The sequence below is a fragment of the Schistocerca nitens genome, chromosome 2 (assembly GCF_023898315.1).
Source record: "Schistocerca nitens isolate TAMUIC-IGC-003100 chromosome 2, iqSchNite1.1, whole genome shotgun sequence".
In the NCBI taxonomy this organism is placed as follows: Eukaryota; Metazoa; Arthropoda; class Insecta; order Orthoptera; family Acrididae; genus Schistocerca; species Schistocerca nitens.
Genome location: NC_064615.1, coordinates 672552994 through 672568892, shown reverse-complemented (window position 1 = coordinate 672568892; position 15899 = coordinate 672552994). Strand labels below are relative to the sequence as shown.

General features: G+C 44.9%; 1 protein-coding gene across 1 annotated transcript in view; it reads right to left on the bottom strand.

The window, feature by feature from the left end:
* Window positions 1–15899, bottom strand: part of LOC126235235 (toll-like receptor 2) — a 122255-nt gene that overhangs the window by 26223 nt on the left and 80133 nt on the right. The window contains exon 4 of the mRNA XM_049943967.1: window positions 8155–8665. Coding sequence (XP_049799924.1) covers window positions 8155–8665 — 511 coding nt within the window. The remainder of the gene's footprint in view (window positions 1–8154; window positions 8666–15899) is intronic.

The following is a 15899-nucleotide window of genomic DNA, read 5'->3' as shown; positions in this document are numbered from 1 at the left end:
TTTTCGTCCATGAAGCCGAATGCCTCGCCAATATGTTGCCGATATGGTTGAAGTATCGCTCGGAGGATGGCATTCACGTATCGTATAGCCCCACACAATGCCACCCCAAAACAGCAGGAAACCTCCACCTTGCTGCACTCGCTGGACAGTGTGTCTAATGCGTTCAGCCTGACCGGGTTGTCTCCAAACACGTCTCCGACGATTGTCTGGTTGAAGGCATATGCGACACACATCGGTGAAGAGAACGTGATGCCAATCCTGAGCGGTCCATTCGGCATGTTTTTGGGCCCATCTGTACCGTACTGCATGGTGTCGTGGTTGCATAGGTGGTCCTCGCCATGGACGTCGGGAGTGAAGTTGCGCATCATGCAGCCTATTGCGCAAAGTTTGAGTCGTAACACGACGTCCTGTGGCTGCACGAAAAACATTATTCAACATGGTGACGTTGCTGTCAGGGTTCCTCCGAGCCATAATCCGTAGGTAGCGCTCATCCACTACAGTAATAGCCCTTGGGCGGCCTGAGCGAGGCATGTCATCGACAGTTCCTGCCTCTCTGTATCTCCTCCATGTCCGAACAACATCGCTTTGGTTCATTCCGAGACGCTTGGACACTTCCCTTGTTCAGAGCTTGGCACAAAGTAACAATGCGGACGCTATCGAACCGCGGTATTGACCGTCTAGGTATGGTTGAACTACAGACAACACTAGCTGTGCACCTCCTTCCTGGTGGAATGACTGAAACTGATCGGCGTCGGACCCCTTCCGTCTAATAGGCGCTGCTCATGCATGGTTGTTTACATCTTTGGGCGGATTTAGTGACATCTCTGAACAGTCAAAGGGACTGTGTCTATGATACAGTATCCACAATCAACCTCTATCTTTAGGAGCTTTGGGAAGCGGGGTGATGCAAAACTGCTTATGGTGTTTGTAGATACATGCCGATACACTCCTAACGTTTATTCGGCGTACGAATTTGTTCTTGCTCATGCAACAGCAAGAGAAGAAGCTGTAATTCAGATCACCGAGGATAATGACGCGACTGAAGATTGTGGTTCAGCGAAGGGAACGTAACAACCTCTGGGAGATGGCTAAAAGTCTGTCGCAAGCGACCACAACCATTTCAAATATGCGCTGAGCCAGTCACTTGACAGAAACAAGTGGGGGGCCAAAAATCGGAAATCTTTTCCTCATCACCGTTGGACAATGATCTTGAACAGAAAAAGATGGCAAAGGAGGAGAAGGGAAATCGAAAGGAGGAGAGATAAACAAAACAGGGTCATCTTCTTCTTGAAAACGAAAATTGCTCATAGCTTCTCAGAAAACTGATTCCCAAAAAGAAAATTGATTTTCTCAGGATTTGGATGTGATTTTGTTACTGTATACAGTATAACGAACGATGAGGTGAGGACTGTACGGATAATGAAGGTGTAGGACCTTATCTCTGACACAACTGCGAACTCTTGCCCCAGCGAATTCGTACACTAATCTGTCTGCGCGCTTTTGTAGTCCAGCTGCTACTGTGTCTGTTTTAAGAGTGAAAACGCAGGTGCTTGGATTACAATGAAATATTAAATAGGTTTTGATAGTTTTCCTTAATTGCGTGTACCCAGCCAAACCTCGCTATGTTTAGCAGTGAAATGAAGTTCTATTTGATCTGTGGAATAATTTTAGTCATAGAGTTTGTGGGAGTAGTTGTTGCATTTATTTATCTACTTCCTTGCGGGACTAACTTCCTGTTTCATGATTTGGCGATGGTTATTTATTTAAATTTATGGCTGGATGTCCTTCCTGTCACCTAAGTCGTCAGGTAAGATGAGGGAAGGAGATCACGTGTGCTATCTGTCTGCAGATCATATAAAATTTGATATGTAATTTAAGTGTTTGTGTATCACGTTTCATTAGGCGGCGTTTGACATTCAGACGGTATTTGCCTAAATAACGGTAGGAAACCATCGGAAAACCACACATTGGTTTGTCGGTGTACAGACCTTAATCTCTTGTACAAATTCGACGATAGTCTGGCTTAGCAGCCGACACTGTAACCTGAATGAACAAGCGTTAAGTACTTGCTATACGTGTATGAGGCGGGAACGGAGAACGGAGGCGGGCGGGGGGGGGGGGGGGGGGGGTTGGAGCGTGAGATGCAGCTGGATAAATGAGTAAACCTATGAAGGCATCATAATACTGTATGATTGTTTATTTTGGACAGAAATATACATCAAACTTTACGTAGAGTATGTGCTTCATTTGTGATAAACAAAGGTTACCCGTAACAAAAATATGTCTGAAAAGGCCGAGCGTAGTTCCAACAGGAGCTGGAGCACAGGCAAATTGTGCGAATCGATTAATTGCCTTCGCGGAAGATTTTAATTAGTCTGAAAATAATGCTCAGCTAATGCCGCCGCCATTTGTGTATGCACCGTTCGGAATTTACATGCAAAAACAGTCACCCTTAAATAATTCCAGACTGAAGATAGATTGATGATTAAAACTGGGTACACCGGAGTATGGGACCTTGGACTAAGAAAAGTCTTACCCGTTTGAAAAAAATCTTGCCTCGTTTGGGTTTTTCGTGCGAAAGACTTGTTTTTGTGTGACTTTCTTGAAGCGCGCAACTTCTAACTTTAAACTTGTACAAATCTGTTCAATCTCTGAATGAGAGTAGATAAACGGACAAAGTCAAAGCGAATTTTTTTATACAATAGACCTTATCCGTTGTCTAAATAAGATGGTTTAAAGACAAGCAAAATTTAGAACGTAAAATTCATTCTTAAGTGAACTGAATTCGCGGAAACGGTTTAAAGTGCATCATATAAATATAAAATACATTGTAACAATTGAACTCAAAATTCACTTTCAGAAATGTAGGTGGCGTGTTTTATGCGCGACACTTGTGTGTTTCAAACTTGTGCGAATCGATTCAGATTTTGTAGGAAGGTAGAAAAGTAGATGTAATTCATGGCTCTCCTGTAATTTTGTGAAAGCTTTATCCGTTGACACGGTATAAGCAACCTGGTTCAAAAGACAATAAAAAATATATACCGGAATAGTCGTTGCCCGAGTCAACAAGATCTACATCGGTTGCCAAGCTATGGCTGTCTAACGCCAAAACTGTGGTAGAGTATCGCAGCACAAAAAAAGCGAATTTGTTGTGGGCAGAATTAGAGATTTAAAATAACGGAACTAGCTTTTAAACTAATCTGGCAGTTTCAAACACATTTAAATCAAAACATCTTGACACATTCGCGCTTTTTTACGAGTTAAGCTTACTTCCCCAGCGCAGTGAGCGCTCCTAGACTCACCCTCAATTACATGTGTGGTGAGGGGTGTAAGAACAAATAGACACAGATTTATGTGCTCCTGGAGAGCGGGCTGCATCTACAATAGGAAGTAACCGAGAGTGGGGATACATACAGCCCATACTTTAATGACTGTTTCATCCACCTGAATGGTTGTTCTGATTATTTGTGGGATGGGAAAGATATTTTTGTTTTTCATGAGAGGCTAAAACAACAGTTTGTAAATGTGACATAATATCACAGTTTTCCCAATGCTTAAACCTATTTGACTGGAAACGCAATGCTATAATCAAAAATGATTTATTTTTCTTTTGCATTCCTGGAATCTTCTCGTAGTTCTTTCATCCACATGTTCCATCAGACTTATGTAATATCCAACAGGTATTTTTTTTTCATCCAGTGAAGGGGTATCAGTAAGGAGAACACAATTTTCATTTCAGAACACACCTTTCCATCAAAGACACTGGCTTCACCATTTTATTTCTGTAGAGAAAATGGCTTCCACCCAGTGTCTTGCTTGCTGCTTATTTTCTAGCGTGCGGATGTAGAGAAGATTCAATGACAAACGGCGCGTTTCGTCTCGGGATCGTGTACTCGGCGTGAAAGCGTTACGGAGATGCTCAACAAACTACAGTGGCAGGCGCTACAGGAGAGTCGTTACGCATCACGAAGAGGTTTACTGTTAAACTTCCGAAAAAGTGCTTTCCCGGAAAGATTGGGTAATATATTACTTTCTCCCACATACGTCTCGTGAAATGGCCAGAACGAGAAAATGAAGAGAAACTAAACTTCATGCGGAGATTTACCGTCAGTCATTCTTCCCAAGCGCCGTCGTGCATGAGAAAGCAAAGGGGGAAAAAGTGGTACCCGAAGTAGCCTCCGCCTTACAGCGTAAATCTTGCTACGTGTAGATGCAAAGATAGATGTAGAAGCTACAGTAATAAATCAGCACACAAATTTCGTCCGATTCTATTTAAACGTACAACGTAGGCTTTCACGGCCAGTACTGACTTCATTTGAAACTTCCCGGCTGATAGGCCGTGGTCGATGTAAAAAACTTTCTCCTAACGTTTCACCTCCCAACTGCGGGAGAAATCACCAGGGAAGCGGAGAACTGCAACCAGAACTCGAGGGAGGGCCAAATATATAGGCGATGTAGAGGGCACTACAGTTCATCACATGACATCGGCTACGAGATTATCTCTGGTAATGCCAACATTCTTAATTGAAAGTAATCGATCGTCATTTTTATGGTGCAACGTTGACACCCAAATTTTATCTAATTCCAACCAAAACCCCAGACAAAAAAAGGTGTGATTAAAACCTTGGTAGACAGAGCATACAGAATTTGTGAACCGACTTATAAGGTCAAACGTGTACGGCCGACATTCGAAAAGAATGGTTATTCTAACAAGAAGATAAATCGAGCATTTCGCCCAAGGGAGTGAATCTGTATCAAAGAGAAGCAACGGCCGCCCGAGGGAAAGTTTCCCTTTCGTTCATTAGTAAGATTACAGATCTCACTGGGAAAGTTTTGAGCAAAATGGCGTGGAAACTATCCTCAGACCCATCAGGAAGATAAAAGAAAGTTTAAGAGCGCCAAAAGATATACTAAATCCATTGGCTACACCGGGTGTATATAGTATTCCTTGTAGTTCTGGGCTGGTTTAGACTGATGCATACAACGAAAAGAAGTGTTAACACCTGTTTGGTTAAATACAAGGGGTGCTGCCGCCTGGGACGTACCGATAAATCAGCCGTAGCGGTACGTGCTTAGCAAGAGGGTGATCATGAAATAAAATTCAATGAGACGATCGTCATATCGAAAACATCGCATTATAAAGCGCGCATTTATGGAAATGCTATTGAGGTTTATAAAATCCGTAATAATTTCAACAGAAAAGAGCAAAGTGTTAAATTCGATAAAATTTGGGTGTCAACGTAGCACCGTAAGAGTGATGATCGATTGCTTTCAATCGAGAATGTTGGCATTACTAGAGATAATCTCGTAGCCGACGTCATATTGTGGACTGTAGTTTCCTCTAAACTGTCCATACATTCGGCGCTCCCTCAAGTTCTAGTTGCAATTCGCCACTTTACCTCTGAAGATGCTTCCCGCAGTCGGAGATGAAACGTTAGGAGAAAGTTTTACATATCGACCACGGCCCATCGGCCCGGAAGTTTCAAGTTAAGTCTATTTAAACGGTCTGATCATTGCTGAGAAACTCTTATGCGCGTCTACTTTTTAGTGGGTTTCACCAAATGCGACAACTAGTTTGCGTAAAGCTTTGACAAAGCTATTTAGTCATATTATATGAAGCGGACTCTTTCATCGGAAGTGCCTACGATATCTGTTTTTTCACACACCTGTCACTGACGATCGTCGTTTGGTAACATCGTCCAATTCACAACCTTCTCTAGCTTTTTCGATGAATTTCTGTTGGTGATAGTTTGCAAGACTGTATTTCAGTTATCCGTTTAAGTAACGTACATGAAACATAGTTAGTTTAAAAAGCAATATGAACAAAATCTTCTTCAGATAAAAATTTTATTTGATTTCTTTGTTTGCAGGAGGCGAGCTATAAATTTGTACTGTATTTTTCTTATGAAAACCTATTGTTTATTTGCCAAAGATTTAGCACATTACTCGGTTATCAGTTTCGGCGATATAAATTGCCATCTTCATATCCATAAAACCGGGCAGTGATAGTTACATCACACAATGATTTACTCCACTCTGTCACAATAGCAACGTACAATGTGTATAAGAAAGTCGAAGCATCACAATAATACGCCAGACACTTAACCATACTGTACTGAGTCGAATTTCTTTTGCACATTCTACGTTCTTATTGTGACAGAGTGGTGTAAATCATTGTACGTATGATGGTACTACCACTGACCATTTTTATGAACCAGAAGATGGCAATTTACAGGGTGAGTCAAGAAGCAATTTACAAATGTGGAATGATACAGAAATTTATTGAGATAACTTACAGAATCGGTAATGTGTAAGTTTGTATCAAACAACCTCAAGTTTGATTCACTTAGTACATCAGTACCTCACTGCGCCACCATGAGCGCCAGTGTAGTGCACAGTTAAAAATACTACTTTCACTGGTGCAGAGCTGTGTGTTTTGGTGTCGTGAAATGAACTCTCCAACAACTGTTCGACGTAAATTTCGGACCGAAACCGCTAAAGAACCTCCATGTAGGCCTACAATAGAAACTTGGCACAACTTTGTTGAGACGTGTTGTTCACAACGACGTGATAAATCACCTGCCCTCATGTTGGTGATGATGTCGAACAGGCTAGGGAGATTTTAGCACGCAGTCCACAAAAATCAGCGCCACGTGCGTCTCGCGAGACTGGCATTCCTCAAATGAAATTGTTCAAATGGCTCTGAGCACTATGGGACTTAACATCTGAGGTCATCAGTCCCCTAGAACTTAGAACTACTTAAACCTAACTAACCTAAGGACATCACACACATCCATGCCCGAGACAGGATTCGAACCTGCGACTGTAGCATGAGCGTAGTTCCGGACTGAAGCGCTTAGAACCGTTGGGCCACACCGGCCGGCTCCACAAAAGACTGCTTGGCACGTACTGCGTAGACGTTTATACTTAAAACCATGCAGATTCACAATGGCACAGCACATAAGACGCACATAAGATTGCTCATGGAGAATTCTGTGCGGAAACGTTGCATCAGACAGAGAACGACGAGACGTTCCTGAACGCAACAATCTTCAGCGATGAGTCAAACATTTCGTATCACCCACATCTGCAAAACATGGGGGAGCGAAAATCTACGCGCAACCCTGGAACACGTTCGTGACAACCCCAGAGTCAAGGTGGTTTGTGCACGTTGCAAAGTGAACGTGTACGGCCCTTTCTTCTTCATGGAGAAAACTGTCACTAGTATTGTGTATCTGGATATGCTTTAAAACTTTGTAATTCCACAGATCGATGAAGATGACTGAAATGGGTGGTTTACTACCAGCAACACGGTGCACCACCTCGTTTCCTCACGGAATTTCGAGGTTTCCTCAATAAACGCTTCCCATGTCTGTGGGCCAGTCGCATGGCCACCTTGCTTCCCTGACTTGACATCACTGGATTTCCTTCTCTGGGCTTTCATTAAAGATCTTATGAATGTTTCCCCCTGCCAAACAATTTAGCCGACCTGAAAAATCGGATCTACGCTGCGATTGCATAAATTACGCCCGAATTTGTTGCAAGGAATGTTGGAAGAAATTGACTATCGGCGGGATGTTTGCCGCATCACAAATGGTACTCACATCGATTCAAAATGACACTTTTATGTGAAACTTGAGGTTGTTTGCTACGAAATGACACATCTACCTATTCTCTAAGTTATCTCCATAAATTTCTATATCATTTCAAATCGTAAAGCCCTTTCTGACTCGCCCTGTAGAATGCCGAAACTAGTAATCCACTAATGCCTTAATAAAGCGGTCTTGGCAAGCAAAGAAAAGGTTTTCATAAGAAGACTGCAGAAGACTGCAGTATTTGATTCCTGTTATTATGCGTCAGATATGAGCATAGTACGGGAGGACGACGGTTCAATCCCGCGTCCGGCCATCCTGATTTAGGTTTTCCGTGATTTCCCTAAATCACTCCAGGCAAATGCCGGGATGGTTCGTCTGAAAGGGCACGGCCGACTTCCTTCCCCATCCTTCCCTAATCCGATGAGACCGATGACCACGCTGTCTGGTCTCCTTCCCCAAGCAACCAACTACTACCATGAGCATAGTAAAAACACATTTTTGTGCCCAAAATATAATATGATACATTTTTAATAATCTTAACTGTTTTGTATCTGATTACCTAAGCATGTCGTCACGACCATCCCAAGAACTGATCTGATTGTTACTGATGTCCAGATCCAATATACTGTCGTTACGACTGAGACGGGCACAGTCCGGTAAGGTTTGCAATCGATTGTGCTCGAATACGAGGACTGCAGGCTTGCGAATGTCGAGCTGCGGGTAGTCAGTGAGCGAATTATTTGAAGCGACGAGGAATTCGAGATTGTGAAGTTGGCTCAGCGCCGAACCCAGAGTGGTGAGCGCGTTATTCTCGACAGTGAGGAACTCGAGCTGCGGAAGGCCGGAGAAAGCCTCGTGGTCCTCGTCTAGACAGCAGAGGCCCGCGTCGTCCAGAGCCAGGTCGATGAGTTTCGGCATCGGTGGCAGCTGCCCCGCCAGCCGGCCCAGCCGCGAACCGGACAGCTCCAGCGTCTCCAGGAGCTTCATACCGGCCACGGCCGGGGGCACCGCCTCCAGCCCAGCGTAGCGCAGCGACAACATTTCCAGAACGGGCATCTGAACGTCAGCATCTGTAACACACCACCGTACACCGTGTCAGTTAAGAGTGGCGTAAACTGCACGCTGCAGAGGCAGAGAAAGCACAACGTTTATAAAGCAAATGCGTAAAGATGCGGTAGTCCACGGTGTGACAGCGGCTTGCGGCAGTGACAGAAACCCCCACGACGAATAGGGCTGCCTGCTCGCGCATCCGCAGTTTGAGTTTGGGCTGCGAAGCGCGGCTGGTGCGAACGCCGTTGCAGCACTGGTGCAGCGCAGCGACGAACTTAGTCTCGTCGCATGATGCCTGGGCAAAGAGAACTGGAATGAGACACTCAGCAGGCAAGGTGATGCTCGCCGTCTTTTCCTACATCCGAGGTCTGATACTCATCCAATTCCTCGAGCACGGAAAAACCATGTGACGGGAACCGTGAGACACTGCGTAACCCACCCAAGTTCATCAAGAGCAAACGGCCTGACCTCCTCACGGAGGGAGTGAGTCGGGTCCACGATAACGCGCGTCCACACGTGTTTGTAGTGTCTTGGACGAATGCACTCACCAGGCTTACGACGTACGGCGTACGGACAAACGCCAATCACATGCTTGCAGGCAGATTCTCCTTTCGTTGCTGAAGACCACGGCGTGGCATTCTATCTTCCAAGTGATCCTCTGACGGCACTAGTCGAGCCCTGCACGTCGATGCTTGTGGAAGATGGGCTAGAGGTTTGCGTACCCGTAGTCCCGCTACTAATAAAATGGTTCACAACAACTCGTGCTGACACGTCTGGGCTCATAAGCCCTCTTATCTGTGTTTGGTAGCTGTACGATCTGCCACTGCTGTCTTACAATACGATGATCTTGGGTGGCTCACGTGGATATCCAGAACCTCGTACATGGGTGTGAGAGTTTCACATGATCACTGATACCAGCATCGTTGCGGAACTGACGCAGCACGTCCAACTTGTGTGGCAATTCTCTGGAAGAACCATCCCGTCACCCGGAAGGCCACAGTTTAAACTCTTTCAAAATGGTTCAGTTGGCTGTAGGAATCAAAAGTGAGTCTCCGTGGCATGGTTGCCCGCTTGTTTCACACATCTGCACCACACTCAGCCTTCTGGCTGTGAGCATTCCCTATCAAAGGGTAGACGCAGCTGGTCCTCTGGTAGCTAAGCCACTACGCTCTCAGACGGACGACTATGAAACCATTATCAGTGCATCTATTATACCCCAGGTGGTGTATGCTGCCATCAGATGAGAATCGACGTCGTCTTAGCAGGTGTACTAACTTTTTTTCTGGCAGTGTGTGTAGTGTCTGGTATTACTAAAACTAGTATTTCAGTGTGATTTATTCTAACATTTGTTTAGTTGCAGTTGTTAAGGTTGGCCAATTGGTACACAGTTGTACAATTTTTTATCTTATTGCTTGGCGGAATCGCGCGACCACTACAGTCCCAGGTTCGAATCCTGAGTCGGGCATAGATATGTCTGATGTTCTTAGGTTAGTTAGGTTTAAGTAAAGTTCTATGGGACTAATGACCTCAGATGTTAAGTCCCATAGTGCCCAGAGCCATTTGAAGCATTTTTAATTGCTTGGCACTATGACAAAATAACGTGTTGGATAAGACACAGAGCCAGTCAGCCAGTGGCAGACATACTGAACAGGATGGAGGGGATATTGAAAGTTTTGCGCGGAACTGATACTGAAAGGATCAGGAGACTTACGTCGGTGGCTCAGGAGAATCCAGACGTATCTGATTGTAAGAAGCTGTGTTTCGTGAACTATGTTAGTTCTGAGCTTTGCTTTCTTTCGGGAGTATACCGCAGTCTCGAAGATTTCCGTATGGTGAACTGTTACACATTTGAGCATTCACTGCGTTCATCTCGCCAGGATATATTTACGCAAGTGGCGTTGTACTCGAGCAGTAAGGTTGTGTAGACGGATACAGGAACAGTTAGGACACTTTTTCGCAAATTTTGAGCGAGATTTTCAGTTTGGCCGGGAAACTGGCTGCTGCTGAAGTGGCAGAGATAACTGGTGTCACTGATAAACTACAGCTACTACATGAACAACAGCAGTTTTTGTGTCACCTAGTTTCATTGGTGAAATCCAACTCCAGCTACTTGAATTTAATTAGAACACGGCTACGTGGTCTGCTAGGACTTTATGATCTTGAGATTAATGTAAACGGAGCTGTTTTGCAGGGACGTGTGTTTGGTCTCTAGACCAAATCTTTTTTTTGTGTGTGTGTGAAATCTTATGCGACTTAACTGCTAAGGTCATCAGTCCCTAAGCGTACACACTACTTAACCTAAATTATCCTAAGGACAAACACACACACCCATGCCCGAGGGAGGATTCGAACCTCCGCCGGGATCAGCCGCACAGTCCATGACTGCAGCGCCTGAGACCGCTCGGCTAATCCCGCGCGGCTGACCAAATCTGATGAGCCAAATTTCAGGTGAAATCTAATCACACTTTTAAGTTCCCCTCCAAAGAACAATTATAGTTCCAATCAGGCAGCCTGTGTTCAAATCTGAACTTCCACTTTCAATTGCAGCTATAGCTTGATCACTGCTAACTAGCTCCCATTCATTAATAACATCCATCCAGAATGAACTTTTCACCCTGCAGCTGGTTTGCGATGATATGAACCTTCCTGGTAAATTAAACCTGTGTGCCAGACCGAGACTCGAGCTTGGGACGTTTACCTTTCGTCGGCAACTGCTCTACAGACTGAGCTATCCAAGTGCGATTCCCAACCCATGCCCACAGCCTTACTTCTGCCAGTACCTCATCTCCTACCTTCCAGACTTCACAAAAGTTCTCTTGCGAAATTTGGAAGACTAACACCCATGGAACAAAGGATATTACGCAGACACGGTTAACCACAGAATGGGGGATGTTCCCAGAATGAATTTTTCACTCTGCAGCAGAGTGTGCGCTGATATGAAGCTTCCTGGCACATCAAGCCACGTGTCCGCTGTATCCTTTCTTCCAGGAGTGCTAGTCGTGCTAGGAGAACTTCTATGAAGTTTGGTAGGTAGGAGATAAGGTACTGTCAGAAAAAAAGCAGTGAGGCTGGTCGTGAGTCGTGCTTTGGTAGCTCAGACGACAGAGCATTTTCCCGCGAACGGCAAAGGTCCCTCCTTCGAGTTTCGGTCCAGCATACATTTCTAGTTTGCCGGGAAGTATCAGTAACGTCACCGTTAGTACTATCCTGATCAACAGTCCTCAAGAATTACATCACAGTTCTCACTCTGGCAGGCCATTGTCGATTAAATTTTTACTATCCACTTCCAGCTTATAATCAAAAGAACCGTTCAGTGTCCAAATTTCCTGAGAAATCTAGACACCACTAAATATTTCACATTCACTAACTATATGTTGACGCTGGCGAACGTGCTTTGACTTCGGTGATCATTGCACGATGCGACATCCATGTCACAGGTCTCAAACCTTTTGGGTCAAATTGAAGCAGGCGATAGTGGATCCACAACCGATTACATTGAGATAGGGAACCAATGGTCGGAAATCCGTTTGCATTGTGTTACGGACACAGAAAGTTCACACCACCTAACAACAACGTAGCCCATAGTAACTGATCAAAGCTATGACCACCGGTCTCAATGGACGTCAGCCCTGTCTCGAGTGAGGACAATCCCCACGCCACTCACATCGTTGACCATCAGCAACGATTCTCTGTCAATGTATGGACTGGCGTCCTTCAAGATCACGTATTAGGATCTTTCTTGATGCCTGCCTGTTTGACTGTTCCACGTTACTCGGTGTTCCTGCGAGATGTGCTGCCAAAGTTCTTGGAGATTGTACGCCTTGTTGTCCGCGAAAGGATGTGATTTCAACACGACAGTGTACCAGCCCACTCCGATGTTAATGTCAGTGAGCACCTGAACAACACTTACCCTCATCGTTGGATTGGAAGGAGAGATTGTGTCCCTTGGCCAGGGCCACTGCCGGGTCTCACACTTCTGGAGTTTTTCCTCCGGGGCTACATCAAGATGTTGGTGTATGACACCCCTTAGAAACGTATGAAGTCCTACTTGCTGCCTGTCTCCTGGTACCAGGGATATTTGAGAGAGTGCGGCAGAACTTCATGCATTGAGACTGGCATTCCTCATTTTGAACAGTTTCTATGAGCTATATTGTTGTTATGTGGTGTATGCTTTCTATGTCCATAACACAATAGAATTGGTTGTGGACGAACTATCACCTGTTTCAATTTGACGCAAAAGACTTGAGACACACAGTATGATATGACGACTGAAGGAGGTGTGGACAAAAAAAGTGCTCCATCACTCCTCTTCACCTCCAAATATCCAATTATCTGCGTTTTTGCTGGTAATTTTAGGAATCTGACAGTGACGGGCTCAACTGATAACAGTTAATGGTGAATTACAGACTCTAAGACTTATTACAGAAGTTATTACTCGTTCCAATCCAGTCTAACAAAAGTCAGTTTTAGAAGCTTCCTGTATCGCACAATACAGCATTAATAGCTTCACATTAAAACCTTATGACCGTAAGAACCTTGGGTGAGTGATTAGCTAGCGGGGCTGAGCACCGACAACGACCGACTTCTGCTGTCAACTCCCTATTACTTTTCTTAAAACAAGAATGTGCTGCGAATAGTTAGCCTGAATCAGCCAATGGCAGAAACTGAAGGGCATGAAGAGAATTTTGAAAGTTTAGCTTGAAACTGACATTGGGAGAACGAGCGGACTTCGGTCGAGGGACTGTAGGCAGTGGACTCATATCGGCGCATCTAGTAGGCGCTGAACATCTGTTGTGACGTGGACGTGAAGCAGCCCTGTACTGTGGTCCTGGACGATTTTGTTGTCGTTACATGCACACCATCCATTTTTCAGACACACGTTCAGACGACCTTTTTCTTCCAATCCCAGTCAGGAACCAGTCCCTGCAGTTTGTCAGTTTTATTTTAGTTCAGCCTTTATAATTCTCAGTCTGCGGTGTCCTAAGCAGTAATCTTGCAAACAATGTCATGAATGTAACACATACATCGACGTGGGAGGATATAGGATCCTCACAAACCCCTGATTTAGTTTTGTTGTAGAAAAACATTGTACGTCCTTTAGCTCCAACGCACTGTGATGCGGTGAGCTTTGCACTGTGACACTTTTATTCTTTTTGGGTACATAACTTTAGAATTGTCACATTATCTTTGAAACGAAATGATAGGGATAAAACTTCTCTGGAGTTGGAAGCCTTCATTTCTGCTGAAGTTTCAGTTTTATTTGTCTTAGAGTTCCTATTGTTGTAATATGTTCCTGCAGTACTTCAAATAACGAAACCTATGTAATAAAATTACCCATTGTGGTAGTTGTTGCGATTACTCTCACTGTCGCTGTTAGTGTTTTTACTGTGGCAGAATCGACACCTTTTTGTCTGATCAGGGAGTTTTCCAGTATAAACTGGAACATAAAGTGAATGAATTGCAAAGCCAAATATTTTGAGTCCGCATTTCCTTACTTTTCTGGGACAGGACTCCGAAGCGGAGGAATTGTTCATGTAGCTGTTAAAGTTTCATCGGGATGTACGCTTCGTCAACAGTTTCCTATCTAAAGCTCCCGAATGTAGTGAAATGCTGCCATATTACCACTCTTTGCTTCTGGCCTTTCTGATTCATTGGCCATTGAATATCAAGTCTCTTCGGTAGTCTGTTAACTAAAGGTGTGGCTAAGCAGGTAGTATTGCTGAAGCACATGCCAGTTTCTCTCAACATCAGCAGTAAGCAGGGGTCCAGTGACGGCATTTATTCCCTCAATGGAAACATGGTATTACACTCTAAGACGAAAAAAAAAGAAAGACGACGCATCACGAAGCATTTATCCAACTGGGACGGACATCGGTAGATGTGATGTACATCTACAGACAAACAAATGATTACCGTTTCAGAAAAATTGGATCATTTATTCAGGAGAAAGAACTTTACAGATTGACCAACTCAATAATTCGTTGGACCACCTCTGTGCCTTATGCAACCAGTTATCCGGCTTGGCATTGACTGATAGAGTTGTTGGATGGCCTCCTGAGTGATATCGTGCCAAATGCTGTCCAATACGCGTTGAAATCCCGAGGTGGTTGCAAGGCCCTGTCCATAATGCTTCAAACATTCTCCGTTGGGGAGAGAACTGGCGTCGTTTCTGGCCAATCTAGGATTTGGTAAACACGAATAGAAGGTGTAGAAACTCTCGCCGTGTGAGGTCGAGCGTTATCTTCCTGAAATTTAAGGCCAGGTTGGCTTGCCATGAAGGGCAACAAAACGGGGTACAAATATCGTGGACGTACCGCTGAGCTGTAAAGACGCCGCGGATGGCAACCAAAGGGGTCCTGCTGTGAAATGAAATGGTACGTCAGACCATCACTTCTGCCTGCAGGAGCGAATGGCGGTCGTCAATCACGTTCTATCCCACTGCTGTCTGGAGCGACTCCAGGCATGTCTTCGCTGGTCGTCGGGGCTCATTTCAAAACGGAACTCATCACTGAAGACAATTCTACTCCAGTCACTGAGATTCCACGCGGAATGTGAGCGACACCACTGAAGAGAGAGTTGGCGTACAGAGGTCAGTTGTAGTCGGCGCAAGGGCCCAGTGAGCTGAGCCCCCTGTCGACGGTCCTTGTGGTCACTGATGCACCAACTGCGCTTCGCATAGCTTATAATGATGAATCTGGGGCTCTGAGGCCTCTCTGACGACTGCTCAGACCTCTCGTTCTGTCATCCCCTTTGGTCGACCGCTTCCTTCTTGACGCTGTCTTTGGCCACAGTTCACCCATTCCTGCCAACATCATCGAATAGTGGCATCGCTCCTATTTATATGTCGAGCGATTCGCCGATTACTCCAACCGGCTACATTGAGCCCAATAACACTGCCTCTCTCAAATGCTGACGTCTGCTTATACTGTTCACACGCCTGTCTGTGAGGCATAGTTACTGTCCAGCTGAGTACATGGTATGAAATTCGCAAAGGCTTTATGCCCTGGTATCGACATATCCCCTGTTTACTATCGTTGCCAACTGTGCGGTGAAGTTGCACTGCAGCATCACACATTCATCCATCAGCCGCCAAAGTTTACAGTTTTGCGTTTTCCGTCGATATCTGAACAAATATCGATTTGAAAGCAATTTACGTCAGCAGTGACGGTTACACCTTGGGGAAGCAATTCGTAGTACCCAACACCGCCAGTACTGCAATGGTCGTTTGTTCACGAGCCAGTTGATGACGACCAA